The sequence below is a fragment of the Perca fluviatilis genome, chromosome 5, assembly GCF_010015445.1.
Source record: "Perca fluviatilis chromosome 5, GENO_Pfluv_1.0, whole genome shotgun sequence".
NCBI classification, from domain to species: domain Eukaryota; kingdom Metazoa; phylum Chordata; class Actinopteri; order Perciformes; family Percidae; genus Perca; species Perca fluviatilis.
Window position 1 is genome coordinate 30,575,285 of NC_053116.1, and position 27,998 is coordinate 30,603,282.

Genomic DNA, 27,998 nt, shown 5'->3' on the forward strand with positions numbered 1-27,998 from the left:
CTTATGTAAACCGGAGAAAATCCCCTTGAAAGGATTCCTCACCACTTAAGATAAGAATCATCTTCCTTTAATTTTGCCAAACAAGATTATATTTAGGACATAGAATTATTCAGTTATGATCAAAGCGCATGTATGTCCTTTGCCTAGAAAAAAGGGTTGAGTTATGTTAGAAGCTTCTTCTTACCAGTTTGGGGAACTGCTGTGTGATTTCAGGAGAGTAGGTGTTTCCTGGGGGGCCTTTTCTCAGTGACACCACCACAAAGATCTGGAAAAGCTGCTGCTGCTGCAGCTGGATCAGGTCTCTCTCCAGGGTGCGGTAGCCTGGCCGACGTTTCAGTGTAGACTGGATGTAAACTGATCTCCTGGAGCCTGCTGGACACCACACAAGGAGACTATGGTAAATGCTTGTCCTGGGACATATCCCATCCAGTGGGAGTGTCAATAATAAATACTGACTGATAAAACTAGGATTTCTTACTTCATACAAGAAGACTTACCTCTAAACTTAAACCTGAAAACCAAACTTAACATAAAGGGACATTACAGACATATTTGGCCCTATTTTAGCAATCTAAGCGCAAGGCTTGAAGCACATGGCGCAGGTGCGTTTAGGCCGTGTCCAAATCCACTTTTGCTAGTTTGATGGCGGAAAAAAGGGTCAGTGTGCATGGTTCAAAAGGGTTGTAGTTAGTGTCTTCATTTATTCATAGGTGTGTTTTGGGCGTAACATGCAATAAACCAATCAGAGTGTCATCTCCCATTCCCTTTAAAAGCCAGGCGCGTTTGTACCTTGGCGCAGTGCTATTATGATTGCGGATTTGCACCGTTATATTTTTATTTGTAATCTTTTGCTTCGTTTGTGTGCTGCTGCGCTTCCCTGTGTGTGTGTAACAAGCATAGTGTGCATGCACTGTGCATAAGCCTAGGCGCAGTTTACTAATTTGCTGTTAAAATAACCAGGTTTTTGTTGGTCACTGGCGCGATCACTTCCCACTGCCTCAAGATAGCAATACGCCAAGAATTCACCTCAACATACCTTCCTGTAAGACCAGCACACCAATGGGGCGCAAAGATGGGGGCAGGTGCATTTGCTATTTAAACTACGTGGGCGCTGGACGGGAAATTGACAACTGCATCGGTCTTAAACTAGCAAAGACACTTGCGTCGGGCTTTGCACTGCGCTGCGCCGGGTGCAAGATAGGGCCAATTAACTCTATGGAGATACCTTTGGTGTTGTCCTCAGGGTCACTCTCTGTCCCACTGGTCTCCTCTGTTGATTGAATTAGAGGAGGGAGAGATTAGGGAGAAGCAGAGTAATGGAAAAGACTTGAGGGCCAATAATCCGGTGCAGACAGTCAGCCTTTGTTTCATAATCAGCGGCTTCGCCTGCTGCAGCTGGCCTTGCGTGTACCATCAAAAGCTGGGTATTTCCACCAAGAGGCTCAACTTAATCTTTTTGAAGTGTTGATGTGAGTGACATCTGTGACAGTCTGTGTGTGTGTGTGTGTGTGTGTGTGTGTGTGTGTGTTGTGTGTGTGTGTGCGTGCATGCATGCATGCATGCGTTTTACCTCGCACTGAGAGTCCCTGGTTCCTTACTCTCTTTCTCCCTCGCTTGTCGTCAAAGATGGTCTCAATCTTGTTGACGTACTGTGTAGTAGAACACACACTCAGGTAACTTGCCAGCCCCATAATTTCACAGCCATTATAGAATCATGATTACAGGGAATCATGGTATAACAGCCACTAAGAACATAATTATATTATAGATATCCAGCATTTTTTTTTAACCTTACATTCCTGCATTCTTCCGTTAATGCCCTGAAAGAACGCAGTTGAGTATTTGGTAGTGGACTCAAGTCAACGAAGGCCCTGCGTTAATACACAGAGTTGGCGCTCAAAAAACAAACAGGCACATACAGGAAGCTGAAACTTATCTTTAAGAGGACACACAACACACTGCCACTTGAGGAGGCAAACTTGTATCGAAAGAAAGTAAAAATGCCCCTACTAAGATAATGGTTATTAAGAAGAAAAATACATAATGAGGTGTTATGTCTATGCCCATTTTCATTGTTTAACATGTGATCTAAAAGAGTTTAAGCATAACATAACCAAATGTTATGTTATATTATTACTATTCCGGCTATTTATTCAAAACTATTTGTTAAAAGTTACATAATGGAAAACAAGGTCAACAAGGACATCTTAGCTAGAATCCTTTTCTAGTCCTCACCTTTATAGATATATGTTAATACCGGTTTTATTACTGTACCTCATCATTAAAGTTCCTCCCTGTCCACGCTTTTCCCTCTGCCATAAGTCATATGTTCAAATTTATGTTCTGTCCAAATTTATGAAGCATACATGTTGCTCTACCACTATCTATTTCTTTCAGCGTCCTCTCCTTCCTGCTCAACAAGTCACACCCCCTTCTGTTCTATCCCACATGACACATGATTCACCATTCAACAGATAACATGCCACTTTGTTTGTGTACCATAGGGAAACATAAAAAAAAACAAAACATCTCAGTCAACCATTGTATCCAAATACAGCGACTAATGAAATTATGCATGTATCATTTACCTGAGGTGTCCTCTGTATTTTTTGAGTGCTTGCACGCTGGGGTGTAGCTGGTTTTGGAGTGTCTGCAAGTGATTTGGAAGCTGCTAATGTTTGGAACCTGCTCCTCTCCACTTTGCCAGCATAGCCTTGCAACGTTTGAGGTTTAGGAGGCAGCTGGAAGACAAGAAGTGCAGAGTCCTCGCTTGGTTTTAGGTAATTACATGGTATCAAACTGCAATACTTCCTCCCTTAGAATCTCAGGTTAGGCAGTGATTGATACACCCATTAACAACTACTGAAAAATACTTCCATAGTGTGAAAATGAGACATACGTAGATGGTATATCTTTTCTTTTTTTTTACCTTTGGGCCGTGAGGCCTTGCAATAGGGAGACACATGGGAGATAGCTTGACATCCTCATAGGGGTCATCTCGGGTCACTTCACCTGGGGAAAGAGTGATGGATGGGAAAGATAAGACTGGATGTTTTTATCAGGAGAAAGTTTCACCACACTTGCTTTTAAGAAGGTACTTTATATAAAAGCAAATTAATGATTATTCATTATTATTATTTATGGCCACTTCAATGAATATGAATTCATAAAGGACTGCAACTAACAATTATTTTAATTATCAATATATAATTATCGATATATTTTTTTCTTGATTAATCATTTTGTCCATTAAATGTGAAAATAGTGAAACACTACGTGTATAATTTTTTGTAAGGACCAAGGCAATGTTGAATTTCTAGTTTTATTCCACCAACTGTCCCAACCCCAAAGTTATCAATTGGATATCAGATATAACAAATAAAAGCACATGTTACATTGTTGCTTGAAAGCAACAATTAATCAAATTTTCTGTTGATCGACAAATCGACTAATTGTTGCACCTCTAGCAGTACCATGATGGGTCTACCGTTGGCTGTTACTTAATTGCAATGGCTGACGCAGAAGTCGAAAAAGCAATGTATTTTTTATTTTTTATTTTATTTTTTTTAAACTATCTGTCTACCTGATTTATTACAAATCACTATATTGTACGGTTGTGCTCAATCTTGAATACAACTCTCAAAATATCATAATATTCCGTAAACCGTTAGATCTGTGGGAAACCAGAAGTGGAAAAGGACCCTTGTATAGGCTTTTTTTTTTTCAAAATGCTCTTCAATGGCTTTTCCTGATTAGTTCACTGGTCTCTGTACAGCATCACTCTTTAACAGGCTCTGTTATGGTAATAAAATAAAGTTCTAAGCGGAGCATTTAAGATTTGGAACTGTACATTCAACCAATGACTGTCACCCAAGTCTTAATGACTTCCTGTCTTTGTCTCTTTTTAAACAAAACACGTGCTAAGTTAAGCGTTTTAAAATTTATGACAGCCAGACAGTGAGTAATGATCAAAAGCTCCAGAAGTTCATTTAAAATCAGCTCCACAATGTCTCCGTTTATATGTGACAGGGTATTTGACTTACAAACGATGTCCTCATAAATATTGTCGTCAGAGTAGGCATGGTAAAGGCCCGATTGCGTTTCCTCGCCTCCCATCGTGCCTCGCTTCGTAGTCAGACGCGCCGCATCCTCGTACTCAAAGGACTTCCTGTGGTAGGGAGGGAAGGGAAGGCAGTGAAAAAGAGGGGCCTGGCTGCTTCCCTAAAGATAGCCACCATACTATTGTTCACTCTATTGTCTTAGGTTTAGTCAGCATCTCACCGCAACATTCCTTATGTTGATATCAAACACAGCGAGACAGTGAGAGTGTGATAAACGTTCATGAAAGGAAATGACATTTGGTACAAACATTGTTTAAAATGTAAAAAAAATAAGAAATAAATAAAGAGTATGACCGGATTTAGATAGAGATAGCAGTTGGCAATATGACAATGTCAGCTGTCATAGTAAAAATTAGGTCGTTTAATTAGAGCTAATTTACTATGATCTAGGTTCTGGCTACAAGTTCAGTGCACGTTTTGTTTATTTATTTATGTTTTTTTTGCTACTTGATTTTACACACGTGCTGAAACAGAGACTGTTACATGATGTGTGATGCAATACCTAGCCCCATGGAGGAATTGTATACTGCACAAGAATGAATGACAGCTAATGACTTACTCTGAAGTTAGTAAACAAGGAGCCCTCTAGAACAGGGGCGTCAAACTCAACTTCACTAAGGGCCACACTGGAAAAAGAGAATCGCACCAAGGGCCGGACATGTAGAGTTTATTGACATGCTTTTATTTAAGAGAAAAAGTCAAATATCTGTGACTGTATTATTGCACGTCTCATATAGTCTTCTCACTCACAGTTTGGTCAACATAAAAACCCCCAAAAAGTAAAAAAAAAAATTCTTAGCCATCATAGAAAAGAATCGCCAAAAAAGATCCCAAAAGCAACCAAAACAACAGGGGGAAAAAGGCATTGAAAAAAAGTGATAAAAACTTAGGTGGGCCAAAATTTATGAAGAACCTAAATTGATGTGCGGGCCGGATTAAAATCTACAAGGGGCCGGGTTTGGCCCGCGGGCCTTGAGTTTGACACATGTACTCTAGAACTATGCCATTGCCAACTGTGTGAAGGCATGGCAGGAGGGCTGTGTGTATGTCTTGTTTTGCTAAGCCTCCATCGAATGAGAGAGAGCGAGTGTGAGAGGGTGTGTGCGTGCCTGTAGATGATGACCCTGGACCCGTGGCTGCTGAGGAACTAGGCCACATCCAGACAATAGAGAACAATGCTGCCAGATATCATGTGACATCACACCTGGACCCCAGCCAACAATTAGACTCTGGCCCTCCACAAAACTGTCCTAAAAACAGTGTCGACTATTTTAATAAACTTAATAAAAATAAAAAAATTTAACATATTTAATAAACTCTCCATTTTAGCCAGAGTCTAAAGCAGAGTGTTTGTTGTGTATTTCCTTATTATGTCAGCAGGAGCTCATTATGATTCAGATCAAATAAAAACACAAACACAAAGTTTTAAGTTATTTGTTCTCTGCTTTTAGTGCATTGACTCACCTGTTCTTTTTATGCCTTGAAAGCCCATTAGTCTTTGCTACAGGACATGGAGGAGGTGGGAAGCTAGGTGGGTGGGCTACCCTGTTAGTCCTCACGTTGGAGTGGTTATGAGGGGATCTGCTGTCCCGCCACACTGTGTGCCCCGTGTTGTTGTTGTTGGCTCCCCGATACTGGAATGTCCGCAGAGGTTTGGGAGGAGGCTGAGCTCCTGAAGACTCCCTGCCTTTCTCCCAGAGCAGTCTGTCCCCTTCAAGCTTACGCCAGAAACCCCGTGAAGTGTAGAAGTTTCCAGCAGGCATGTTGACTTCTTGGTCATGAGTTGATAGAGGTAGAGGTTTAGAAACTACTTCAACATCCACGATGCGATCCGTTTTTTGAACGCCGTTAGCAGTGAAGATTCGTTTACCTGTAGAGTCAGCCGTGTTAGCCTCCACTCTGGGAGATGCAAACATTTGTGCTGCGAGTGGTTTATTTCCTGGTGTTGTGGTTAAAAATTCAGTGGAACATTTCTGCAGAGGTTCTGACTTCCTGCCAACCACACCATGTCCAGCTTGTGCTAGGGATTCCCGAAAATCTAAACCCAAACTATTAGATTTGGAGAGGCTGGGTTTTGCGTGAAGTCCACCTCTCGATCCCTCGTTAGAACATTCGTTGCCCAGAACATCTCCAGATAGAGTTTGGGATACAGTCGGAGGATGTGCTTTCACCCCGGCATTCTGGCTGCTGCCCTGCTGATTGCGATCTTCCCACTGGGAGATCTTCTCCCTGATGTTAATGCCCTTCTCGTGAGAAGAGGACCTTCCTGACTGGCAGCCCTGCCAAGCCACAGTGGACCCTTTCTGCAGGTGATCAACTTCACCACCCCCTCGCCTGCCCTGCTCCTGCCTCAGAGCCAGCATGTTGAGAGGGGGCAAGTGAATGCATCAGGGATTTTACAAAGACAGACAGGCAAAGCCCTGTAATCTGTTGTCAATTAATCCAGAAATTATACGCTAAAGCAGGAGCGCCAAAAGATGTATGGTTGTAACTGATCCTTTAGGTCTTTATGAGTCTTCTTGTAGCAGAGTGTAATTGTCCCCTGGCTCTTTGTAAACAACCTGAAAAGAAGACAAGACACAAAAATCACTCATCAATCACTGCACTTAAAAACAAGTCCAGACAGCACACCGCAGGGTCAAGGGATACTGAGACAACACAGGAGGACACAGTTGCTTTTGAAGAAGCACACATCTGAAGCGGTTTAAACTGTTAGGAAGGGACAGAGAGAAGGACAGGCCCCTGTCAGGGTCGGTTTCCAAAAATAAATCCAGTAAGAATAAGGAAAGACAGTGATAGGAACAAGGTTACCGCAGATTTCTGCTGCCGTGTCTGCGTCTTGAGCCGCCCCGACCCTCCTTTTATCCCCATGGGAATTCTGTCTTCTCTGTAGCTGTCATCCTTAACAGCATAGCTGGCCAAATACGGAACGCACAATGATAAAAAACAAAGCATTAAATCTAATTTAGTATTCTTTATCTAAAGCTGTCTTTCAGATGACGGGGAAGAATGCGCTTTTTAGGTGATTTTTAAAGAGCTTTAGAGGCAAGAAAACACATGATTCTCAAGGCAAACATAAAAAGCAAGTGACAATTAGGTGAATGATGGAAAACATTTTAACCACACCTGTATATGCAGTGGAATAAAGCTCCTCAAATGGTTAAGCTATTTATCAGACACAAGAGAGCTGATGTGTCGTGAGCGTAGATACAAATTAAAACACAGAGGCTAAAGAGTCTGATTAACTGATGTCTTTGTGCTTGGATTAGAATATGTACATGGTATAGAGCTATAATCTATTATTTTGCTCCCTCTCACCAAATCCAATCAAACATTGAGAGTTGATGTAAAGTTCTGCAGCGGCATCCACCCTGACTCCTATTCCCTGAGTCGACATCAATGCAGTCACTGTACACTCTTGTACAGCAGCTCCTGGCTTGCTGGAACCAAACCATTTGGACACGTTGCACATTAGGACCGAGGCTGAGAGAATGTGGAGAAGGGGAGACATGGTAAAATTCCACTGCACAGCTCATGATCATAACGCTATGAGCTGCATTCCTGCAGAGCTGTACAAGAGGGGGGTCGGGGAATAAATTGAACCAGAGACAGTCGGTCAGTCAGTCAGTCTTGCAAGTGACGCCTTTGTTTGGCTTGACCTAAATCAAATGTATGTGTGCGCTGGAATGCTGCTCAATCATTGCCAGACCACGCCATGACAATGCAACTCCCAAACTGACCCACTTGCATTATTTGTCTGTGTGCGGTATGTTGTACAGGAAGGCCTGAGTTGCACTTCCTGAGATGCAGGAAGAAGGATCAGCAGACTATCCATAATTATGGGTTCAGAGAGATTTGCACCCACTTGAAACCACTGATTTGAGCTATATTTGGATCATCTATGTTCAAACTCTGTGATGGTAATCAAACATTGTCTTTGAAATACAGAAATATACCAGCTACTAGCCGGTTACAGACATTTATTAGGCTGTTAACTCCGCAGAAAGGTATATTGTATTTTTTAGTAAAACTCACTGACTCATCTACATAGAAACCAGACAGAAGGCAACCCATGAAGCTCATGTACCCCGTCATCACTTGGCAGCTAAATCAAATCTAATTGCACCTTCAAAACCACCACAAAACGCCCTCAGAAGTGTGCATGCCACAACAAGTTGTAGGTGAGGTATTGTATGACTGTGGCTTACCATCAGCAGTGACAGTTGAAACTATAATAAAAGAAAAATGTGGGTTTGCTAAATGCCAGCGTAAAAAGGACACACCAAGATTAAGTGCCTGAAAATGACTGATCCATCACCAGCCACCAGAACAGTTTGTGTGCAACCAAACATTCATTTTGACAGTGCCAGTGAAAGAGTGATAGACCACTTTAACATGACAAGTTCCATCATTTGTTGTCTCCACATTCTTCCATAAATTCAGACCAAGACAGCTATGCTATCAAAACATGTATGCAAATGTGTCATCAAATTGAAGAGCTTCAGCACAAAATGAATGCAAATCAATTCACTGACCCTGGTGCTGATTAAACCCTTTTCTCTGAGGGTATTAGTGGAATACAGTACAGGCCAAAAGTTTGGACACACCTTCTCATTCAATGCGTTTACTTTTTATTTGCATGACTATTTACATTGTAGATTCTCACTGAAGGCATCAAAACTATGAATGAACACATATGGAATTATGTACTTGACAAAAAAGTGTGAAATAACTGAAAACATGTCTAATATTTTAGATTCCTCAAAGTAGCCACCCTTTGCTTTTTTGATAGCGCTGCAAACCCTTGGTGTTCTCTCAATGAGCTTCATGAGGTAGTCACCTGAAATGGTTTTTACTTCACAGGTGTGCTTTCTCAGGGTTAATTAGTGGAATTTTTTCCCTTATTAATAAAAAAGCAAAGGGTGGCTACTTTGAAGAATCTAAAATATAAGACATGTTTTCGGTTATTTCACACTTTTTTGTTAAGTACATAATTCCATATGTGTTCATTCATAGTTTTGATGCCTTCAGTGAGAATCTACAATGTAAATAGTCATGAAAATAAAAAGTAAACGCATTGAATGAGAAGGTGTGTCCAAACTTTTGGCCTGTACTGTACATCCCATATGCTTTCAGTTATAGTCAGTTATTCATTAACTCAACTGGTTTTTATACATTTGACAACACCTGCAGAAGATTTCCATGTAGTAGCTGTACTCTGCATTAAGGTTCAATGGCTTTAGCTAACTCTGCGAGCTGAATTGCTTGATTAATTCCTGTTATTGCTGCTTATTGTGTGTAGGTAGATAATCAATGACTTTACTGCAGAAAGTACAATGGAGATAGATCTAGGAGGAGAGAAAAACTTGCCCTCGTTCTGTTATAGAAAGAAAATATATTGCCAACCACTCTTCAAAACTATAGCTATACATTTGAAATGGTCTTCCTTATTGCAAATAACAGTTGCTGTAATTTGGCCTTAACGAAAGGCCGAAATAAGTAGCTAACTGATATAAACTACGGTCTATGGTTCACATTGCTCGCTGCTTACCAGCTGATTAAACTTATTCAGTTGTCTGTTAAATTGCACTAAAAAGTAAATGACCGTTTAAACTATTGGAGGCATGCCGAATTGAACATCTTGACATATTGTTAGAAAAATATGCTTGATACTTAAATTAAAACATAACTGCAACTTTTCACTTCATGGAGAAAAACCGCAAAGAAAAGACGGACCGCAACTGGGTAACGTTAACGTTAATGCAGCAACATAGCTACTCTTCTTACTTCAACGGATATTGCTAGCTAGCGTTAACTAGAAGAGAGAGACACTAGACAGAGGAGTTGTGTGAGATGTTATTAGAACAATACTACTACCATAACACCACATGGAAAGATGCATACACCAGCTACATGTCTCGTGACTTACCCCTTGTTGTTTAAAATAATGAGCACAACGTATGTGCTTTCTTCATTTTCTTTCGATAAAATGAAAAACAAATCAAATCCGAGTAACGTTACACTCGCTCACATCGTTCAAACCGAGGAGAGGTTGACGTTAGCAGACTGAATAAATCCAGGCGTAAGTAATTGGTAACTTATTGTTAGAAAATGGATTCTATTGAGGAATTAAAACTTGCTCGCTATACAATAACTACACATAACAACAAAGAAAGTGTGCATAGACTAGAGAAAAGTAAAGCAGAACTCCTGGCCCTCCTTCTCAGGACAGTTGCGTCAAGTCAACCAGGAAATATATGACTTCCGGTTATAACTTCCAAAATAAAATCTTTCCTTTCCAACCGTAAAAAATTTTCAGTTTTCAAAGTGACGTTACACAAAAAGTTGTAAACGCACGATAAAAAGCTCCGTTTTTGTGTTCTTTCCATTTATATATATTTGCTAACATATTGCCAGTCTTATCTTTTTATATGTTTTAAAAGCAAATGTATTATTTCATTAAAAACTGCAGATGAATTGTGTGTGCTATTCTGGTTTATTGTTTTAATGTGTGATTATGACCTGTCACTGAAGTTTGGAAACGCCTATGCCAAGTCATGAGGCGAGGAAGAAGAAGAAGTTGCAGAACAGGTGTGTATCCAATCTACTGCATCACAATCAATAGAGAATAAGGTCTTGATGCACAAAGTCTAGCTAGTATCTCAGTGATCAATTGCTATGGACTACACAGTGTACCAATTCAAAGTAAATCCACACTGTTTGAGGTTTTCGACAATAGTGGTGGAAATGTTTTTTTTATTATTATTTATTTGTTTGCCTGTCAGAGGCAATATCAGCCTAACATTGCCCAAAACTGACCTGCCCACCTACTTCGTACACAAGTCATCGTAGACTCATTCCATATCTGTCTTATTTCTAACTTAGCTACACCAATTTTCTAGGCAAGTCATTTGACTTCCTGTTTTACTTGGGGTATTTCTGTCGAGCTTGACGCAGAGTGACTGTGAGAAAGTTTGGTTGAATCCTCCCGAGCCAAAAGAGAAGACGTCATCACATCAACCGCTGCAGCTGTCAACGATGAATAAATACTGTTGTCTTCAAGTGTCCTGGGAAATATAGGCACTCTGTTATGAGCTGCACCTGCGCGACTCCACGAGTCAATAAATATAACTTGGACTTTGCTTTCATTTATAAAGTAACGAGATGTTATGTCGCGGCGCGTGCAAGTGATGGACCTATGGATGGACAGCGTTGAAACTGTTGTGAGCACCCATTTGTTTATTCAGTTCGCCTGACTCCAACTAATGTCAAAGTCTAATAAATGTCTATTTTGCAGCAGAACCAGAATTTTGAAACCCTACACTGGACTGGAGCAGACTCAGAGCAGTGTTCAGTTATTTCAGGTAGCCTAAACCGTGGACCACAACACTATATAAGCTAAAAGTAGGCTATTAGTAGTATTAAAGTATTAGTCTTGAACAACCCCTGTAATTTTGTCCTTTAGACTTTCAAAGAAACCATAGACTTCATCATCCATGGAACAAGGTCTATTTGTGAACTCTATCCAGCTAAGATATAGCAAAATGTTGACTTTGCCATCCCAGTTTTGATGTTGTGTGTCTTCATGGGAAATGGTAGACATTGTGGGAAATGGTAGACATCATGGAGGCTCAGTCAATAACTAATGGTAAAAGTGATGCATTATGCAACAACTCAGACTAATAACTTTATTAAATTTGCATGACTGATGCACATTTTTTCCCTTCATTCTGCTGATACAGCTAAATGTCCATGCATCTAAACTTCTAAAGGAAACAACAGCCATCAGAAAACTACTTTTGGTACACAGTGTAAAATAAACAAGGCGCCAAATAAGAGTGCATATCAAGTCTCATTTACAACTTACTGGTCAGAGTTTATGAGCATTAGCTCTGCCAAATCACAAAATCAACACAACTAGATAAGATCCTGCTGTTAAAACAATGTTGCAATGTAATCGGAATCAGAATCAGCTTTATTGGCCAGGTTTGCGTAAACAAACAAGGAATTTGACTCTGGTTAATCTTTGCTCTCAAAGTACAACACTCACCACTCACTGATAACATTACAAAATGCATCAATGGGGAAGCTACCACACAAAGGCACTTGTTATTTCAGATTTTATTTCCTTTCATTCTTATACATGTTGTTTCTCCTCGTGGAATACACAGACTGCAGTGTACAAGTCAATTGGACATTGTGTTCAGATGTTATAGAGTCATGACATTTAGCAAAATGTTTCTTCCTCTAAAGGAGAGAACATCAGTGTGTTAGAAGGTGAGTTCCTTTAAGATTCAATTGTTACTGTGAAAAACAAATGTGGAAACTTTTCACAATAGAGATGAGTTTTATTGGGTGTAAGTGGGATTTGAGAGTGTTTACTCAGACTTTAAACCCTCCTTGATGAGGTTGAGCTCATAGCACAGGGTCTCATAGCGATATGCCATACGGATCTGAGCCACATTGGTCTTACGGATGTCGTTGCCCTCTGGACCCTCCTTCAAGTAGTCTTTACCCAGGAAGTGGACCTTCTCCTGGAACACAGAAGACAAACACAAGCATGTTTCTCTATGTGGAACATGATGTGTAATCTCTTTGATTTAAGAGCAGCCTGTATGGGGTGAAGATAGAATCTGTGTGTCTTTGAGAGGATATAACATTAAGCTTTTACGCCCAGAAACATATCTACAATTACTGTTTTGCCCCAACAATGTTGCCAATATAAAAAAGAAAGACAAATCTTACGGGTAATTTTATTAAATGTGTTAAAACTCCTAAAACTACTATTTCTAGTCACTGTTCCATTATCTTTTATTGTGACTATTATTGCCACTATTTATCACACCCCCAAACGGCACCTTCAGACACCGTCTACCAAGAGGTTTCTTCCTGAGAGGGAGTTTTTCCTCGCCACCGTCACTCTAAAATGCTTGCTCTTGGGGGAATTACTACAATTGTTGGGTCCTTGTATATTATAGAGTGTAGTCTAGACCTACTCTATCTGTAAAGTTTCTTGAGATAACTCTTGTTATGATTTGATACTATAAATACAATTGAATTGAATTGAATTAAAAAGTCAACAAAGCATCACCACATGTGTCTCTTTATCAGGGTGTTACCTCATGAGACAAGGCGCTCTGCAGAACACTGCTCCTGGAGATCTCACACATGTCGCAGGTACTGAGCTTGAAGACCTGGGCTGCAATGGCGTACTCTTCCATCAGGGGTTCCTTTGGACATAAAGGCCAAGACTTACACTCTGATATTTGGATCACTCCTACTGTACTTCAAGTTACAGAGGCTCAAAAGAGACCTTGTAGACACAGCTCCCACCAGCTATAGTACATACATTTGCGATTAACAGATTTTTTTGTAGTATGTGTATATGCAATTCACTTTCATGCTCTGTATGGCATAACACCGGTTTATATGCTTTCAATGCATGTTCATGCATTGAATGAACATGAATTGTATGCATATAAACAGGAAAAAAACATTTGAGTGCGCTTCAAATGACTTTGCCTGTACAGCGTGAATACAAAAACTAAATGCATTCATCTGTAGATGTAATACAATAGTCATCATACACAGCACAGTATGCGCCATTGTCCGCTATCTCCATGTGCTCAGACCTTGGTGTAGTGGAACTGCATGGGGTCGTCGGTGGACAGAGAAACCACAAGGCCTTTCTTGTGGAACTCCAGCAGCGGGTTCTTGGCGTATTCCAGGAACAGGCTGTTGTTGCTGAGAGGGGACATGGCGATGGGGATCTGGGTCAGGAAGTACAGGTACTGCAGCACAGGACTCTGGTGGTGGAAGATTGATAAATATGATCAGTTTACAAGATCCGGTTCAGTCAACTTATGTCATTATTTGTCAAGGCCTGGCATTTTTATGTTTTTTGACTATTATTGTTGACAATAAAGCAGGCAAAACCAGCAATAAGTAATGTATTAACATGCCTGACACTCAGAGAAAGATTGCACTTTACGTTATTATCTGTGCAGTACTCCAGATATCCCCTTACAAACTTTATCTTTAAAAAAACAACCTGAAATCAGTTAAAGATAACCCGATAGCATTACAGCTAAGACCTGCATAGCAGTACAATGTACTAAGGAAGATCCAGTATAACACCCACTTTAGATCCAGATTTCAAACAGTTGGCCTAAAAAATATTTATACCATCTGGGACCTCTTTGAGAATGGGATCCTTATGCCCTTTAATCAGATGTAAAATATGATATTTTCAGAGAGAACATCTATTAGGACTTTCAGATAAGAGATTATATCATGAAAAAACTTTGTTAATTAGTTTTAATATCTCAGTTTTTTGAATGTGGGAGCTGGGACAGAAATCGGAGAGGGAACTGGGTGTAGAGATTACAGAAGATGTGTAGGAAGATTATTGGAACAATAAAAAAAAAAAAAGCTGTAATCGGAGTAGAGCATTACAACTCAAAACACTACACAGAGTGCATTTATCGCATGATCATCTTTCCAAATATAGTGCCGGCACCTCTCCATTGTGCCTTAAAAAAAAAGTTACACAACGTCTAAGCTCCCAGAAGTCAAACAACTGTGAAAATGCTTTGTATATAATGAACAGAACATGTAAGAAATTGAGCTTGAATTCAAATTCCATTATATATTTTTTTCTTGGTATTCCTAGCATGTACATCACTAATGTACATCTCAGATAATGAAATGTCTTGACATTCTGCGGAAGGAAAATATTTTACTTCAATGGATCTCACAATCTCTGCTTGGTATAGGAAAATAATAATGGAGCATATTTCACTTCCTGACTTGTCTGATGCATTCAAAGACAAAATGAGAAAACGCTTTCAACTTCCAGCTACGGTGGTTGTAGAGAATGGTGGTATTGGCTATGCTGAGCAGAACAGGGTTTTAATTCCAGTTTTCTTTTCTTTTTTTTTCATATATCATTTTTGGTTTCTTATTGGCACATTTAAATATTGTCCTTCACCTACTGTGCTTTGTTTTTTGTCTTCCTTTTATTTTATACAAATTAAAACAAAATAGTAAACACATTTTGATAAACAAATGTTAGCTTTACTATTATTATTATTATTATTATTATTATTATTATTATTATTATTATTATATTTAATATTATATATTATTATACTGTATACTGCAACACTGTAAATGTGATGTTGACTACAGAGCTGTCTCTGGCTGGCTGGCTTCCCATTCATCAACAAAGGTATCATTTCATGTACAGTATTATCTGCTCATAAGCAAACCTCTAGGACAGTGGTTCCCAACCTTTTTTCCTTGGCGCCCCCTCTACTCATGTCTAAGAAAAGCTGAGCCCCCCCCCCCAAAAAAAAAACTAACTCTCAAGATAGAGCCTTACTTTCTTTTTTGATACAGAGGAGTTATCAGCACTGTTACGTTTCTCCACCATGTTTCATTCATAAAATAGTGATGCCATTGGGACAGGAAAAACGAGGATACAACAAAATATATAGTTTTCATACAGACTTTTGAATACATTATATATTCTAGTGTATTATCATAATTTGTTTAACATGTGCAAATTTTTTTTTTAACCTCAACCTCAAACCAGATAAAGACTTGCGCCCATTTTGTCTTATATATATATATATATATATATATATATATATATATATATATATATATATATATATATATATATATGTATATGTATATGTATATGTATGTGTATGTATGTATGTATGTGTATGTGTGTGTGTGTCATTCAATGTCATATTATGCTTTAGGACAATGGAAACCTTGTGGTCCCTTTACAGAACACAGTCTGACACCTTGAACTGATGCTTGATCATGTGTCTGTATGTGACTGTATGTAGGAGTGCTGCTAAATTAAAGTGTTGATTTACAGTAAGTGAAGAGAGGACTGACCTTCTTGAGATTGAGGCCGTGAGAGATGTTGTCAGCAGTCATGAAGGCAGCCAGCAGATGGGTGATGGCACCGGCCTCACCACAGTGAGGCCTGAACGTGAATGTGTTCATCCCCCTCTGTCTGGAAACCAGAAGATAAACAAGTATTATACTATGGAAAGGAGACATATATAAAGTTGTAATTGAGGTGAAAAAAACACTGTTAAATTTTTTTTATTATAATTATCATATTTCTGTACTAATACTAAAAATGACAAATGTGTGCGCGCAGACACAAAGTTACTGACCTGCGGAGCTGGTTGAGCACAGCGATGTTGGCATACATGTAGTAGATGTAGTAGGTGTAGGAGGGGTTCTTGTTGTGGTTCCACTCCTCTGGTTTGGGGCTCTTAGTGCAGAACATATGACCACTGTGCTTGGACTCATCGTCCACGCTGTCGAAACCGGTCACCTACACACCAGGATGCCAACGGTTAATCATACAGGGAACAGAGGCCTCTCTTCTGGAAGTTATCCTTGGGTCTTTAGACAAAGGTAACTGTGAAAAACGGCTTACCGTCCTTTGAGTATGACTACATTTCAGCAGACATTTGTGGTCTATTAATTTGCTATCCACATGTCTGGATATGTCAACTTTGTCTTGTCAACATGTCTCAGGTACATGTTGTGTCATTTATCCCACAACTACATCCTTAAGGGAATGTTCACAAATATATATATATATATTTCACTATTATGTTTGACAGAAATACATTATTTTGGGAGGGTATTGCAGTTTTTTTAACGGGATGGTCCAAAGAATAAATTGATAATGCTGAAGAGGGTTTTTTCAACTAAATAAATAAAATAAAAAATAAGATTCAGCACAAATTCCTACCCCAGTAACTTTTAACACAGTCCCTAATTAATGCGAGGGAAATCTGTCCTTTTACCAAGGTTCGATTTGGTATCTTGTTATGTCTGAATTGTTACGATCATCCCAGTGACCTACAGTATGAATGCTTTTTGTGACTGTTTGCGACTCACATGCTGGAGGAAGACGCTGAGCTCTGGGTTGGTCTGTGGGTCGATAGTGGCCTGGAACACAGGAAGGAAAATGTTCTCCAACATCTTGCCAAAGTGGGGCACAAAGTCCCTGCCTCTGAAAATGTCACTAAGATAGAAGAGGGACAAAACAGATTCATTAAAATATTAATTCTAATCATCTTTCTAGCTACTCTCATATCTCAATATGTAAGCATATTTTCAAGCTTACATGGGAGTAAAATAGCATTTTTCTTTAACATCATATAAAGTCGAAACTATAATTTTTATTTCCCCTCTGTCTCACAGTAGGGTGAAACTGCATAAAATAAATGATCTAAGAAAGATTGAAAACCTACTAGATCCTGGGTACTTGAATCATCCATTTGAGGTTTGGAGAAAAGACTCTGTTCTTGACAAACCAGCTGGAGAGTTTGTGCCACTCACTGGGGTTGCAGCCATAGATGGACAGACGCGGCTCGGCATACTGGTACTTGGCATCCTCCAGGTCACTGGCTACTTCCTGGTTTACAAAAAGGCCAAATCAGGCTTAGATAATATGATGTTCAGTACATAATAGATGATTCATGTGGAAAATTAGTAGGTTGCTAAATAGAAAACAGAAAGCTGTATAATATCTCTATCTAGGATGCTGGCTTACCATATTGCATCATTATCTATATTATCAAGAAAAAAATCTAATAAATCCATACACCATCCATACACACACTTACCCAATATATGGTTTGCACATTTGTACTTTCAATCTTCAATCACACCAACATTTAACATAACTGCTGTATATATTGTCTGTGACTGTCTGCAATTGTTTGTCTACGTATGTGTATTGTTTAATCTTTATGTCATATTTTTGTTACACACCATCTTCACACCAAAAACAAATTTGTAATCTGTGATGTTTTTTTATCTATTCTTTTTTATATAGAAACTAACCTTGATGATGGTGGCAAAGTACTCTCCACCGATGTGGTTCTCTGTCTTCATGTACAGGTCACGCAGCTCACTGGCTCCTACAGGGTTGTACTTGGCATTGAACTTATCGAAACGCTGGAAGGTTTGTCTTCCCTTCAGAGTCACAACAAAGAGAAAAGAAAAGTGATTTAGATCACGGAAGTTTGACTGAGGGGATGAGACAATAGCAATGATTAATTCTAAATGCAAATTTTGCAAGAATGGCTTTAAAAATCTGTAAGTAGTCGTTATCCAAAAAAAGTGAATAAGGAAATTATATTTTAAAGATGTTCTTTAAATGTTTAAATTGTGGAATTTTTTAATTAATATATTTATTGCATTGTCTACCAGTATATATAATCCGACAATTACAACACCAAAAAATTGATTTCTAACATAAAACCTTTAACCGTTGTTCTCAGCTACTTTTTTGATATCTGAAACTCCTCAGTATAGGTGTACTTACAATTAGAAAATCAATACCACTTGGATGCTTTCTAACACAGTCAGGGTTGGGGTTATTCTTTTACATCCATCACATCCAGTATTCTTTCCTCCTTCACCCCTCTATCTCCAAATCAAATTCTTACTTTGATTACCTCCGCCCACCCAACCACCTGCCCCCTTGATACTATCCCTTCTCACCTTCTCCAGTCAATTGCTCCTGACCTTCTTCCTTTCCTCACCCATCTCATCAACATCTCCTTGTCAACTGGCTGTTTCCCTGACACCCTCAAAGAGGCAAGAGTGACCCCACTACTCAAAAAACCAACACTCGACACGTCTGAGGTAAATAACTACAGACCCGTCTCCCTTCTTCCATTTCTACGCAAAACTCTTGAGCATGCAATTTATAATCAACTCTCTACCTATCTCCACCAGAACAATCTTCTTGATCCCCACCAGTCTGACTTCAAGGCTGGCCACCCAACAGAAACTGCCCTACTTGCTGTCACTGAGCAGCTTCACATCGCTAGAGCAACCTCTCTTTCTTCCGTCGTCATTCTTCTGGACCTTTCTGCTGCCTTTGACACAGTGAACCACCAGTTCTTAATTTCGACACTCCAGGATCTGGGTGCCTCGGGCTCTGCGCTCTCTTTGCTCACATCTTACCTGACAGACCAAACCTACCGGGTAACTTGGAGAGGATCTACCTCAGAACCTAGCCCACTGAAAACTGGGGTTCCTCAGGGATCAGTCCTGGGTCCCCTCCTCTTCTCTCTGCACACCAAGTCTCTCAGGTCTGTTATTCATTCGCACAGCTTTTCTTATCACAGTTACACAGATGACATCCAATTAATTCTCTCCTTTCCCGGAGTCGGAAACTAAAGTAGCAGCACATATCTCGGCCTGTCTGACTGACATTTCTTCTTGGATGTCCACACACCATCTGAAACTCAACCTTGACAAGACTGAGTTCCTTTTCCTTCCAGGGAAGGGCTCTCCTACTCAAGACCTGACTATAACAATTGACAATTCTGTGGAAGCCCCCACCCAGACTGCTAGAAACCTGGGTGTGACACTTGACAATCAACTCTCCTTCACTGCCAACATTGCTGCAACTACCCGATCGTGAAGATACATGCTGCATAACATCAGAAGGATATGTCCCTTTCTATATATATATATATATATATATATATATATATATATATATATATATATATATATATATATATTTCTTGAAGCTGCACTTTCATATGGCTCTTTGTAGTTTTACTTATTTAAAGCTAATGTACTTGCATTTACTACTTGTTGTCTGGAGTTTGAACCTTCAGGGTTGAAAGCACTTAATTGTAAGTCGCTTTGGATAAAAGTGTCAGCTAAATGACATGTAATGTAACATGGTTAATCAATTGGAAGCTATGTCTGTTCACATCTAAAGCCACAAATGTTCCAACAAGTGAGTCACGTACAGCGTGCACATCCAGGGAGTCCACAGTGAGGTCATAAGGGTGCAGGTTAAGGGACTCAAAGAGCTCCTTCATGGTGACCTCTTTCCCCTTAAGTTTGTGCACGATGCGCTCAGCATCAACCCGATAAGACCTCTTGATGAAGCGCAGCAAGTGCTTCTGGTTCATGCAGGCGGCAGCGTGGATGTGGGTGTCCACCTAGAATGTCAGAGAGAAGACATGATGAATAGGGGTGGCAGTATCTCAGTCAGTAGGGCGTTGGGTTGGAAACCTAAGGGTTGCTGGTTCAAGTCCCCATACGGATGAAAGTATGGTGGTGGACTGGTAGCTGGAGAGGTGCCAGTTCACCTCCTGGGTGACCTTGCCAAAGTGCTCTTGAGCAAGGCACCGAATGTATAGGTACTGAGCATGTGTGTGTAATTCAGGCCTGTGTGTAATATGTATAATAATAATAACAACAGAGTGAGAAACATTGCAATTTCCCTTGTGGGATGTATAAATTATTATTATTAGTGCATCACAGGTTTTGGGTTTATGTGATGTAATAACTCTGCTTGGTCACAAGAGGGGGCTAAAGATACACCCAAGTTGCATGGCATAGGCAAGTGAGGACAAGGACAGCAAACTAAGTGGGAAATATAAGTTTAAAATTCAAATGTATAGAGACTCATCATTTACATATGAATGTATTTGAAATACATGATGAAACTTAATTTTATAAAAATGTTTTAGTACACTGACAATGTTGACTCTTTAATTACTTTTTTTCTGTATTTTTCTGTATTAACAAGTGTGTTTTGACATAACACCAGACAATCATTCAATTTGACTGTTGCCTACATTTCTAAGATCTACGGTACATGCTCCTCCATTAAAGTCAATGTAAAGATTTTCAGATCAGTCAATGGAGGAACAATGCCAAGATTCCACTTTATTTTACATGTAGTTATCCTTAAAACCCAGTCTTTGTGGAAACTGTGCCCATAGTACATGCATTGTTGTTACATCCCTCCACCTTAAATTGGCAAGACGTATAGGGTTAAGGTTGATTTAGTTCTTTTTTATTCAGCTTTTATTTTCTAAAGCTAAATTAGAAGCAGTTTCCATGCTAAATTATTTTTGTGGTTACCTTCCTGCAGTTGTAGAAGTCCCTGTGGGGGTTCAACTTCAGCTCCTTCATCTCCTCCATTTCATTCAGCATCTCATGCACATTGAACTTGGACATGAGGAACTTCAGGCGGCGGTGAGTGTAAGTCTTACTGCAAAGCGAAGAGGAGCATATCAACACATGAGCTGCACTGTTAGGTGATGCACAGGCCGATAGACATATTTCAGTGTTTAGAATAGGAAAATGTTGATTTGAAGCGTCTTGTTATTGTTATTTGTTGACCTTTCTTGCACCCCTGTGTGGATCCCCAGGGCCACACACTGAGAACTGAAATTACTTAACAGTCAGTCAACCCTGGGGGTCATCCACATGACATCATTTTGAAAGATCTGGGTTGTACAAACATTGGATATGAGTACAATTCTGGAGGGACAACAGACATAACTGAGATATTCGAATTCTAAAAGTCAACATGTCAACTCACGTCGGGCCCTGTGCAATGAGAGCAATGAGGAAGTTCATGTCATCGATGAAGGTGTTGTAGTCGGGGCAGGGCAGGTCTTTGGGCTGATGTTTGTCAGCAGCTGCAGCATCGTTGTACACATAGATGACACCATCCTTCATACGAGCAACATATCCCAGATTCTTTGGCAGGTTCTTGGTATCAAAGGGGTCTTCACCGTTCTTTGGAGGAGATATGAAGACTGATGGATGGATGTAACATACAAATTACTCATTTAGGGTACTGAAAACATCTTGCATAAGCTCATTTATGTAAACACCATCACCCTATTGAGCCTCAACTCCTTTTCTTCTCACCTGGCTGCACCTGATCTTCAATTTTGAAGGTCTCTCCCTCAATCTCACGCATGTACTGGGAGGCCGTCCGTGGGAAGCGCTGGAAGGCCAGCCTCATGTACTTCTCCCTGATGTTCAAGGCACGGTACAGACCCTTACAGGACAGCTCAAAGTCATCCATGGTGACCTGAATAGGAGATATAAAAGATTTATCAGTTACCTGTAAAAACAGCTGTGCAAAACTTCCAATAATATGCAGCTATGGCAACATTTGAGGCATTCCTTTCAAAAACAAGATGATCCACCAGCTCTCCACTAATGCAAAAGCCTTAATACATAATTTAATTAATGATTTTTATTTGTTTGATGGAAGGGGTGGAGGCTTGATTGTCAGTTAATATATCCTAACAAACGTGAGGTTTTGAGTAGGCTAAAGCAGAAATAATAATCAGCTCCTTCAAAATGTTTCTTTCCCTGCATATCAAACGCATCATGAAACTTAAACCCGGGCCTGCTCTCAGATGAGCTCCATTCATGGGCCTCTGTGAGAGGGAGGCCTTGTGGCCACTCTCAATACCAAAAGGTGACGTCAAAGCGACAGACGGAGGTGTCCTGAACAAACCCGCCATTTTTAAATAGTTTAGCCAGCTGAGTTTTTTTTTTTTTTTTGCTGCCTCCAGCTTCATTTGAAACAAAATGTGTCTTCTGGCTGTGGCAACAACAACACACCTTTGACGTTGTGTGTGTGTCGCGTTAGGTCACGGCAGTTTACTGTGGCGCCACTATGATGACCAGCCACGCTGAGGCGGTACTAAAATCTGCAATGGAAAACGGACGCACAGTGTGTCGAGTCAAGTCGAGGCGAGTAGAGTCGAGGCGAGTCGAGCAGGTACCATGTAATGGAAAAACGCCATAAGGTGGTGGAGTGGGTATGGATGAGGGGCCTAATTTGGAAAATTACACAATTGCTGATGGTAGGCCTGAGTCCATTGACACATATACCGGTAGTCAGAGAAATTCTAAATCTGCATCCACATCAACTTCTAGCCATGATAAAGGATAGTATTCCATACATTTACATTTTGAATGAGGAGTATAATAAAAACAAATACTCAAATTTGGGGGTTTTTAGACAAAAATGAAGGGAACACTAAAAAAACATTTTCACAGTGTAGTTCACCAGTCAATGAGTTTGATTGCTACTTACTGTGATGATTTTACATCAAAGATGTATCTAGGTGATTCTAAAAGATGGCTGATATTATTTTTTTTTTAAAAGACAATCAAAGTAGGCTACTCCAAGTTCAACTAGGGAATTTGAATTGGATAAGAGGAAAGTGAACAGTACCCCGGAGGCGTAGTCTCCAATGATGGCCACTCTCTGGAAGTCAGGCACTTCCAGGTAGGTGGGTGTGTCCACCGCCAATGACACCATAGAGGTACCGGCTGTCTGAGCACCGGCAACAGGCACAGCCATAGTGCAGGAGCGCTGGTGCCTCTTTCTGTGGATAAGGAGGGGTGATGTTTAATGGTTGGCTTCATCCATTGTCAACATTTCTGAAATGTTTGTTGTGAAAGCCAAACAAATTTTGCCCGGGAACCAGACAAATCGGTGAGCTCATATTTATTTGCTCTGGCAGATGCGTAAAAAATCAACTGCACTTGAAGCTTTTTCTAATTTCCGTACTCCAACCAAATTTCGTAAAATTTTAATATACCAACTGGTCAAGCTTGTCACCAAAGAGATGGGGCACAGTACTTCATTTCTCTAATTGGTTGTAGGTCTATCCAATTGGGTTCAGAGGCATTTTGGTCTATGCCTGCTGATAGACTGAGACTAATTGCCATTTGGATTTGAACTGGCTATGTCAGGCTTAAACAAATTCCCCTCAAGAGTAAATATAAAACATTAAAATGTATAATTTTCTAACCACATGAGTGAGAATGACATGATTTAGCTGTGCCACAAGCACAAACTGACAATAAATATTCTCCTGCCTCTCACCGTTTCTCAGCATCATCGTCAGTGTGCAGATGGTGGGCCATCTCATGGTGCATGATGGGACAGTCCTCATTCACATCAAACATTGAGATTTCATCACGGGCGTCCTCAGCTTTAGTGTCCGATGCAAAGACCTGTTCCGCGAAGGCCCGCATCTTATCATCGGTCTCTGTCAGGCACAGCAAAGGTTCATTCCGTTAACAGAAATGCATTCTGCTCCCATCATCACCATGCAGCACTTAACTAAATAGGCTGTGGCTATGAGGCGAGCCACAAACAGAATTTCTTGAGCGCTAACTTATGCTGCATGAATATGACGTAATAAAGGCACATACATTACCTGCACATGCGTTGTATACATGACCAAAGATTGACTCAGCCACTACAAGTCTTCAACGCCAGTTTGGTCCCATGCACATAAAGGAACTACAGCGATGTAGCACTGACAAAACACTGTTTTGTACACTCAACAAATATAGATACAAGATGGTAAAGCCTTTTTAAATGTATGATTTTAACTCCAGACCCAGTTTTCTTATCATCTCTTGTTGTATATTTAGCATGTTATTGTTGTTTGCACCCCATCAGTCAGGATGTAAGTGGCTTTATGTGGATGTAAGTGAGATGATTTTGATTGGAATTTTTCAATGTTGTTGAAAAAATGACAGGAAAAAGGGTCAAGGTCCATAATGACTGGAGTTATGAACCAAGCTATGAACAACAGTTCTTCAACAAGTGTTCATAAGAAACACAATGACACAGTAATACACAGCATAAGTGGCTTGATGCCCATCTACTCTCTAGATCAAACTATAACTGTTACATGCACTTACTAGCCAAGAGGCAAGGCGTTCTACTCTAAGACATCAATTCCAGTATCACACATACGACTAAAGAGATTTCGGGTTCTATGTCTCACCCTCCATACTTACTCTGAGGACCTGATAATGCCCAGCAATAAAGTAGCACCAACCGGAATATAACCCAAAAAAGAGAGTTTTAGAAAAACATTGGTTAGAAAGGTGTTAGGATGACATACATACAGAACCCTTTTCCTGTGTTTTACAGTATATACATGACAAAATGTAACTGCCAAAGTTATGAATACATTACATGACACTTTAGGAACAGAGACTGCACTATAACGTTTATCAGTTAGGGCTGGGTGATGTGACAATATCCTCAGAACGATATACAAAATGTCTATTGTGTAAATCTTTTCCTATATTGTTTCTATCGCGATGTCGAAAAATCTGCTGTAAAACTGCGTTACGGCAATATTTACATAAGTTGGACAAATTTTCCATTCTTGTCATGTTATGTTAATGTTGCACTAAAGTTCCTAATAAAATGAAAAAATACTTAGAACTTTTCATTTGTCATTTATTTACACAGAAGTATACTAAATAGGCTTTACCATGTGGTTATTTCATATAGACCAGAATACTTGCTATATTGTGATACATATTGTTTTTGAGATATGAAATGACCTATATCAGGATGATAGATTTTGGCCAATGTCGCCCAGCCCTATTATCAGTTATTAACAAAACAGAATATAATTTAGACATACATGCAGATGTTGAGGATACGAGCGATGAAATGAGACATTGGTCCAATGCATTAGCTCTATGGTGAATGGATAAGTGGGATTATTTTAACATGACTGTTAAATTGAATTTACAGTTACTTTTGAAATAACGGCAGCTGGACAAAGAATTGGTAATTGCATTTTCATGACACATGCAGAGAATATTTCGTGTTCCCAGTGTTCCCAGTGTTCCCAGTGTTCCCTGTGCTCCCAGTGCTCCCAGTGAAGCAACACATTAGGAATCAGATATCCAGGATACCCTCGTAATGTGATTCCATTACTGCACCGCTACCATTTCTAAACATCTCCTTGCAGGGGAAGATGCATTTCCTGTGTGTGCATGGCATTCCTTTGATGGCTCAAACAAGTCTGAATGTCAAAATCAGTCTTGTTTGTGTGCTGCTTTGCTAACATTCCCATGGTGGAAGAGTCATTGATCTACCTGGGAGAAGTCATGTATTAATTTAACTGTTCACATTCAGTTCAGTTTTAAAGATGATGCTCTGTTTGTAAAGCAACAAAACACATTACAAATAGCACAAAGACATTATAATGAACCAGAGAACTGATATTGAATGTGAACAATAGATTAATAAATGCTGTCCATTTTCACTATATTCCATTGCTTTCCATTTCATATGGAATAGACATTCATTTATCAAGATCCATATGACTAGGTTGCATTCAAATGTGCTTCGGAGAAAGAATATTTGGTGATGTGACTGTATCACATCTATACAGTAAACCATGCATATGAAATGCTTCACATCTTCCCCAAAACTTCTCAGCTCCATACTCACTTCCTCCCTCTGCTGAGAGAGCAAAAAGTCACAGTCAGGGTGGGACAGTCCAGGTTAGAGGGAAACAAAACAATGTGGTTATGTCTCAAAGCAGCAATAAAATGGAAGTCAGAGACTTGTCTGTCTTTTTGGGACTATTCCTTTAGTAGAAAACAGTTGTTGAAAACAATGTTTTTATGACATTGTTGAGTTTTGTGCTGCAGCATAAAAATAAATATAGTAAATAAAATCAAAAATATCTGCATGGCTGATTTGGGATTTGGGTAAACTGGCCTTTAATATAAGACTCATCTGAATTTGAACACATTTGTTGTCAGCTCTCCACACATGCTCCGGCAGATCGTTAAACCTGCCTGCATGGAACTGCACGACAACACTGCCGTTAAATCTCTGCAGCCACATCAGAGTATGGCAACAAGTGGAAACAGTGTCAAACATATTCTCCACAAATACCTGCTAAATCATTACAACCACCTAATTGTATTAGTTGTGAAATCTAGCTCTTCAGACAGCAGCTGTTTTGACCATTGCATTTCTATTCGTCACCCTCTTAACTGCATCATGTGCCAATATACTTGCCAGTTGCCCAGCAGTGCCTGGTGAAGGTAAGCCTATAAATAGCAACCATTACAGCCTTTATAATAGTAGTGATGATAGAGTGTTTTATACTGGGGATGAACTACACGTTCAAGTAAACTACAATAAAAAAAAAAGTACAAATTGAGCATGACCTGATCTCCTGTTACACTTGACCCAGGAGAATCTGCTAGCAAATCATATCCATCAAAGATCCTCTCTTGACATTTTCACAGCTGCTACTCAATCACTCACTAGATTCTGCACTGAAACACAAACCTTGAGTTTTATAATATGAATTTAAATGCTTATAGTTGAGCTCATGAAAGACGTTGGAATCACACAAATCCCAAAGGTAAAAAACATTTTCATCAAAGATTTTTAGTTCTTAGGAGACCATGGCGCCTTGTGATGACTACATATTAGTCAGTATGGACTTGTTATTGGAACTATAATAATTTAACCCTGATGAAACTGTCATTAAAGCTGTCAGTGCCAACCATTGTAGGGAGAATGTAACAATGGCAACAGATGGGAATTTATTACCATAAGTGACTGTGGATATTACACACAGTGAGGGTTGTAATATTATGCATAGTATGCATTCAAAGCATATATGCTTTGAATTGAATAAAGTTTTGGAAGTTCTCACTCCATTATTTCCATAAATCTCAACAAAGCAGACATGAGGGTGGCATTTTGACAGAACAGTCGTTTATTTTTAGTTTTTCATGTGCTGCCATAACAAAAATGAAAATGAATACACTTTTGGTGAAGGCTTCCTCGGTTCACCTTTATAGTCATGTGTCAATGTAAAATAACCTTTAGAAAATGCTATCCAAACACTCCTTCTATAGATGAGAGTGCACGTCCAAACCTATGGTCCAAACCAAGAGTCATTCTGCCCATACTCACCTGGCACTAAGACTTTAGGCATGGTGACGCTCTTCCAGTGAAACGCTTCCTGAGGACTGGAATATGGTGGTCAGCCACTGGGCCACTGTAGTAGGGAAGTGTGAAGCCCTGTGCTTGGTCTGTGCAATATTAAGCTCCTTTTGCCTCTCACGTGTAACCAGAACCTGGGACACGCCTAGACGTAACGGGGGTCTAAGTCTATTTTAAGTTGTCTATGTGCACACAGGACTCCCTGACAGGCACAGTGTGTGGACAAAGAGACGGGT

General features: G+C 39.8%; 2 protein-coding genes across 7 annotated transcripts in view; both read right to left on the bottom strand.

The window, feature by feature from the left end:
* dennd2c (DENN/MADD domain containing 2C) overlaps window positions 1-10,368 on the bottom strand; it is a 22,093-nt gene extending 11,725 nt beyond the window's left edge. Inside the window, exons 1-10 of one of the 4 annotated variants that reach the window (XM_039801726.1) lie at window positions 10,051-10,368; window positions 7,440-7,604; window positions 6,933-7,035; window positions 5,586-6,682; window positions 4,044-4,168; window positions 2,930-3,012; window positions 2,589-2,741; window positions 1,571-1,649; window positions 1,226-1,270; window positions 185-372 (exon numbers count right to left, since the gene is read on the bottom strand). In XM_039801726.1, the coding sequence (XP_039657660.1) occupies window positions 185-372; window positions 1,226-1,270; window positions 1,571-1,649; window positions 2,589-2,741; window positions 2,930-3,012; window positions 4,044-4,168; window positions 5,586-6,484 (1,572 nt within the window). In that variant the 5' untranslated portion in view covers window positions 6,485-6,682; window positions 6,933-7,035; window positions 7,440-7,604; window positions 10,051-10,368. The remainder of the gene's footprint in view (window positions 1-184; window positions 373-1,225; window positions 1,271-1,570; window positions 1,650-2,588; window positions 2,742-2,929; window positions 3,013-4,043; window positions 4,169-5,585; window positions 6,683-6,932; window positions 7,036-7,439; window positions 7,605-10,050) is intronic. The other 3 variants (XM_039801725.1, XM_039801727.1, XM_039801724.1) reach the window with 3 other exon arrangements.
* Window positions 10,369-12,224: 1,856 nt separating this feature from the next.
* On the bottom strand, window positions 12,225-27,869 carry ampd1. 3 transcript variants are annotated; one of them, XM_039801728.1, is made up of 17 exons: window positions 27,733-27,866; window positions 26,242-26,253; window positions 24,783-24,791; window positions 23,854-24,019; window positions 23,197-23,350; window positions 21,870-22,035; window positions 21,535-21,754; window positions 21,072-21,201; window positions 19,946-20,140; window positions 18,012-18,143; window positions 17,417-17,580; window positions 17,061-17,187; window positions 16,322-16,485; window positions 16,035-16,155; window positions 13,754-13,927; window positions 13,241-13,351; window positions 12,225-12,655 (listed from the first exon to the last, which is right to left on the bottom strand). In XM_039801728.1, the coding sequence occupies exons 1-17, from the start codon at window positions 27,752-27,754 to the stop codon at window positions 12,500-12,502; spliced, it is 2,223 nt and encodes a 740-aa protein (XP_039657662.1). In that variant the 5' UTR covers window positions 27,755-27,866; the 3' UTR covers window positions 12,225-12,499. The 3 variants fall into 3 exon arrangements, with proteins under 3 accessions (XP_039657662.1, XP_039657663.1, XP_039657664.1); XM_039801729.1 differs by having other exon boundaries at window positions 26,242-26,250; window positions 27,733-27,840; XM_039801730.1 differs by lacking the exon at window positions 26,242-26,253 and having other exon boundaries at window positions 27,733-27,869.
* Window positions 27,870-27,998: the final 129 nt, after the last annotated feature.

What these genes read in the sequence shown, in the direction of transcription:
- ampd1 (XM_039801728.1), bottom strand. Translation starts at nt 27,754, where the DNA reads ATGCCTAAAGTCTTAGTGCCAG. An exon ending in TCAGCGTCTTCCTCCAGCAT is followed by an intron (nt 16,486 to 17,060) that starts GTGAGTCGCAAA and finishes CCTGGTGTGTAG; the next exon opens with GTGACCGGTTTCGACAGCGT. An exon ending in ACGGCCTCAATCTCAAGAAG is followed by an intron (nt 13,928 to 16,034) that starts GTCAGTCCTCTC and finishes TTCCACCACCAG; the next exon opens with AGTCCTGTGCTGCAGTACCT.